Source organism: Vigna umbellata, chromosome 1, assembly GCF_029865625.1.
Source record: "Vigna umbellata cultivar VRB3 chromosome 1, Vumbellata_1.0, whole genome shotgun sequence".
Classification (NCBI taxonomy): domain Eukaryota; kingdom Viridiplantae; phylum Streptophyta; class Magnoliopsida; order Fabales; family Fabaceae; genus Vigna; species Vigna umbellata.
The window spans coordinates 30,427,672-30,432,872 of record NC_142165.1 but is presented as its reverse complement, the minus strand read 5'-3'; the positions used below and the strand labels follow the sequence as shown (position 1 = coordinate 30,432,872).

Below are 5,201 nucleotides of genomic sequence, written 5' to 3'. Positions count from 1 at the left end.
TAGGACAATTCGACTTTATGTGACTCTTCTTTCCACATTCATAGCATGTGATCGTGTTGTTCCTTGAGTTCTTCTTTCCTCCTCTTGAATAACCTGCATTATCAGTTGCAATATTTCTATTTTTCATGAATTTATTAAACTTTCTTACCATCATCTTCATGATTTCCTTTTCTGACATTTCTGTATCTGACTCAACTTCAGATTCAGCTTTCTTGGAGGTTCTCTTGCTTGTAGCTTTCAGAGCAATCAATTATTTTTGCTCAATTTCTTCTTCCTCTACTAATCTACCAAGCTCTAGTACATGTTCCCTAAGGTTGACAAATAGGATTGCCATATTCATATTAGTCAAATCTTTAGATTCTGATATAGCAGTTACCTTTGGCTGCCAGCTTCTGTTCAGGCTCTTCAAGATTTTGATGTTAATTTCTTCCTTGTCAATTACCTTGCCGAGAGCCATCAAGTGGTTTACTATATGTGTGAATCTCTTCTGCACATCATAGATAGTCTCTCCAGCCTTCATCCTGAACATCTCGTATAACTGCACAAGAGAATTCTTTCTGGCACGTTTTACCTCATCAGTTCCTTCATGTGTTACTTCAAGAACATTCCATATTTCTTTTGCTGTCTTGCATTTGGAAATTCTGAAAAAATCATCCATTGTTAGTGCAAAGGCAATTACATTTCTAGCCTTAACATCATTTTGTGCTCTTCGGTTCTCATATTGAGTCCACTAAAAAAAAAAATTTAAAACAGTTTTTCCATTTACAACATGAGTGGATTCAAAGGGACCATTGAGTGTAGCATCCCATACACCCTTATCTACAAATGCAATAAAATTTTGCATTCTAATTTTCCAGAAAGCATAGTTTTCCCCCGCAAATAAAGGAGGTCTATTTGTTGAAGCACCTTCATCGAAAGTTTGAGAAATGAAATCCATTTTTAGGATCGAATCGATTAGACAGAAAAGTTAATCGATTTGTTTCTCAAATATCTTTTGAAAACCAACTCTAGTGCCAATTGTTAAAAAAATAAGTGTTTCGTTTCTCATACCAAGAGGGGAGGGGTGAGTTGGTGTTGTATAAAAATGATAGCTTTTTTAAATCTTTTTCGCAAAACAGAAAGTCTTTAAACTTTTCTTGAATTGTAAGTAAGAATGTGTGCAATGCAGCAATTCACTTAATCGAATGTAATGACAGTATAATCGATTTAATGTAGAGAGAAGGGATAAGAAAATTCAAACACTGAGCTTTTATACTGGTTCGGCCAGGCCTACATCCAGTGTCCTTCCAATCAACCTGAGTTGGAAGTCAATGCACTATATAGATATGATTTTTTACACCAAGGGCTTTACAGCGACCTCACGTCAAATTGTAAATCACCTCTCTAACTCACTAATCTAACTATAGGCAATACAATAAACAGACAAGCAACAAGAACAATCCTCTTCTGCTGTCAACCCCTTTGAGACATCCTCAAAGTCAAGAACCACGTTCTTCTTCCTATAACGCCACAGGGAAACCAACAACACTCAGCGTTTTCCAAAGCTTTTCCTGATCAAACAGAATGCACCTTCTTATGCATAACGATCAAACTTTGTATATCAACCTTGCTCGTCAAGAAATCTTCAAGACTTTATCACCACGGTAGTTCTTGATTCTTAGAGCTTTTATCTCTTCTATAAGAGGTTCAATCAATCACTGAAAGCAGATATGAAAGTGTAATATTTTTATTCTCTTCTTGAATTCAAATCATGCGTCTATATATAATATAACTCGAATCAAACACGTTTTAATCGATTACGCTATTAATCTAATCGAATACATTTAGCAGGTATAACAGATTAATAGCAATCAAACAATTAATTGAATGTACAATTAATGTAATCGATTTGTAATAAATGTTTGGTCAACATATTTAAAAATATGACCGTTGTGACAGTTATGTCAAGCATTTAATCGAATACAAGTCGCATACAATCGAGTAAGTAGAAGCACTTAGAATATTTTTGAAAACCTTTCTTTTTGAAATACATCATAACACTCTTGAAAAATAATTGTGCAAACAGACGAGTTTTAATCGATTTAACCAATAATGTAATCAACTTAAAACTTGTTGTTTTGCCATACTTTAAAACTCAAATAGCCGAAGCTAGGTGCTTGTGTTTTTTTATTTCCAAAACTTCATATTTTGCATACAAAGATAAAATCACATATCAAATACAGTGGTATGCAATGATCAACACAACACAATATGCTTGTACAAATATAACATAGTAAGCATAAGCATATAACATGTATAACACATTATAACACAACAAAACATGTGTAACATAGTATAACACAGTATAACATGTGTTAATATTCCTTATGTGTTGTCATGATAAAAAACACAAATATCATTGAGATTGTGGATTAAAAGCTAATCCTGTGCTCCCCCTATCAACAATTTCAACAAGCTCTTATAATGATAACAACAAAACCAAAATCAAAAGCAATCCCTTGAATCTACTAAATTAACTTATCACGTGTGAGAAAAATTTGATAAGTTGTAAAGTTTTTTATGTAATCTCCTTCGCACATTTCATTCATAAAAAAAGAGAAATATGACATGAAGCTTAAATTTACTTATGATTCTATCAAACTTAAAGGATAATTGTTCACCTAAGACTATAATTACCGATAACAAGACATCACCATTGAATACCTCACCTGTTCAATAATAATAATAATTAGAGATAAAGAAATTAAAAAACAAAACATGCAAAACAAATTAGAAATTTTTTTTTAAAATAATTAAAAGTACCATATTTCAAAATACGGGAGAAAGTTTTCGAGATTTTGAAATATTGGAAAAGTGTTAAGAAGTGGACTTTAAGTCTAACTCAACCCCAAAAAATCGACTTGTAAGGCGAGGTTTGCACCCACATACACACACACACACACACACAGATATATATATATATATATATATATATATATATATATATATATATTATAAATTGGCCTTATATCTAGTCGATGTGAGTCTTCCAACACACCTCCCTCACACCGAGGTATAAACATCATCTCGAGCGTAAGACTAGAAATTAATGAGTGGTCTGATAATGGCCCGATAGCGGGTGGAACAACATACCTAACAATCAACAAATATCGCTAGGATAGACTTAACCATAACTTTGATACTATGTTAAGAAGTAGACTTTAAGCCTAACTCAACCTCACAAAACCGACTTGTAAAATGAGATTTGCACCCACTTATATATTATACATTAGCCTTATCTCTAGTTGATATAAGACTTCCAACAAAGAAAATTTCACCAGATTTTAAAATCCGATGATTTTCCTAAACATATTTCAAAATTGGGTTAGTACTTTTAGAAACTATATTTCTAAATCTATACATGTGAAATATAATAAAAACAAATAACAAGTTTCAAACGAAGATGAATGAAAATTATAACCAAATAAAAGTGGATATAATGTGTACATAAACGAAGAAAAGAGTTTTAAAGAGACCAAATAAAAAGAAATGAAGGAGGCTAAAGGAAAAGAAATTAAACATCGTTCATAAAAGAAGATAAAAAAAAAGAAAACTTCATTGCTTCAAAAATGACTTGGAAATGCAACGACCAAGTAAATATACAAGTTTGTGCAGTAAGAAATTTGGAGGTGCAGGAAGAAAACAAATTAGAGATACATAAAGAAAGCCCCGTAATACTTAATAACTGTAGCTCACTTTTATAGCCCACACTAACGCACCAGATGTCAAGCCCATTTGATAAAATGCCTTCTTTTCAAACGAGTACTATACTAATAAATCTAATATTTAAAACTATAAAAATATTACTTTAAAATTATAGAATGATATTTATTTTACCTTAGAATTATAGAAATAAATTTTAAATTGACCGATGTTTGATAATTAAATTATTTCAGATGACAATTTTACTGGAGTTTAAGAAATAAGATTGAGTTATAATCATATTTTCAGTAACTATTTAAAAAGGTTAACTAATGACCAGAATAAGATAGAATAGTAAAATTATGTTGAGTGATGTATCATTTTCATTTCTTAAAGCTATCAACAGTCTTTAGTTTGTTCTTGAAATAATTTTAGTAAACATTTAAATCTTTAAAATTTTTGTCATTAGCAAGTTATCTTTACACTAATAACTATGTTAACCTATCCATACCAGATTCTTTTTTTATATACTCTTTTCTATTTTTTATTTTTCCAAATAACTTCTCTCCAAATTTATTTGCCGACAAATATTAATTATCGTTAGCTTACAAACCGATCATTCAACTATATTTAAATCATTTTTTAGTTTTTCAAAATACTTTAGTTTAATTAGAATTTCAAATATAGATATATTTATATTTTAAATTAAATTAAGACTTTAAGTTATCTTCAATACATTCAAATATTTTAAAATTCCTTATCAACTTAATTATTTAAGTTTTATTTAAGAAGCATAGATATTTTAATACTTTTAGGTATTTAAACTTTTATAAATATATTATTTTATCCAAAAAATATAAAAATATTTTTAAATAATAATTATTTACCTTTTTATTTCTACTGTAAGGACTTATAAAATAATTAAGAATAAAAATGGTTTTGATGTTTAAATGTTTTATTATTAAAATACAAAATTTATAAATAGAAAAATTATTGAGTCAAATTGAATTTTTGAAGGGAATAATCTCTTTAGAAACCATTTCCCTTCTTTTTATCATGTATTCTCTATAAACTTCTAACCACCGTGTTTTTTCTTTAATAAAAGATATTATTGGGAAATGACATAGAGTAGAGCAAACCTATTTGACAACAAATATTCTTGTAAGCAAGTTCATCTTCACTCATTTGTTAAGTTAAATTTTATAAAGTTATAAAATTATGAAGGTAAAATTATAAAATTATAGTATTATAAAATTATAAAACTATAAAAATATAAGAGTAAGATTATAAGATTATAATAATTGTAACTCACATATAAAAAGTTTTAAATTTTTTAGAATTCAGTTGACCAAAAAATATGTTAGAGACATAATCGAAAGTTTCCAAATTTATCCTTAATTCATAATCTAATAAAAGCTATGAGAGAAGAATTTGGATATTTAAAAAGAAACTCAGGAATCGAAAGTTTCCAAATTTATCCCTAATTCATAATCTAATTAAAGCTATGAGAGAAGAATTTG

The 5,201-nt window shown here is 28.9% G+C and overlaps 1 protein-coding gene across 1 annotated transcript; it reads right to left on the bottom strand.

Moving 5' to 3' along the window:
* Positions 1-250: 250 nt before the first annotated feature.
* Positions 251-658, bottom strand: LOC148205110 (uncharacterized). The gene has a single exon (XM_088102998.1). It carries the CDS (start codon positions 656-658, stop codon positions 251-253), a length of 408 nt encoding a protein of 135 aa, XP_087959124.1.
* Positions 659-5,201: the final 4,543 nt, after the last annotated feature.

Excerpts from the sequence above, each read along its gene's own strand:
- LOC148205110 (XM_088102998.1), bottom strand. The coding sequence starts at position 658 with ATGGATGATTTTTTCAGAATTTCCAAATGCAAGACAGCAAAAGAAATA.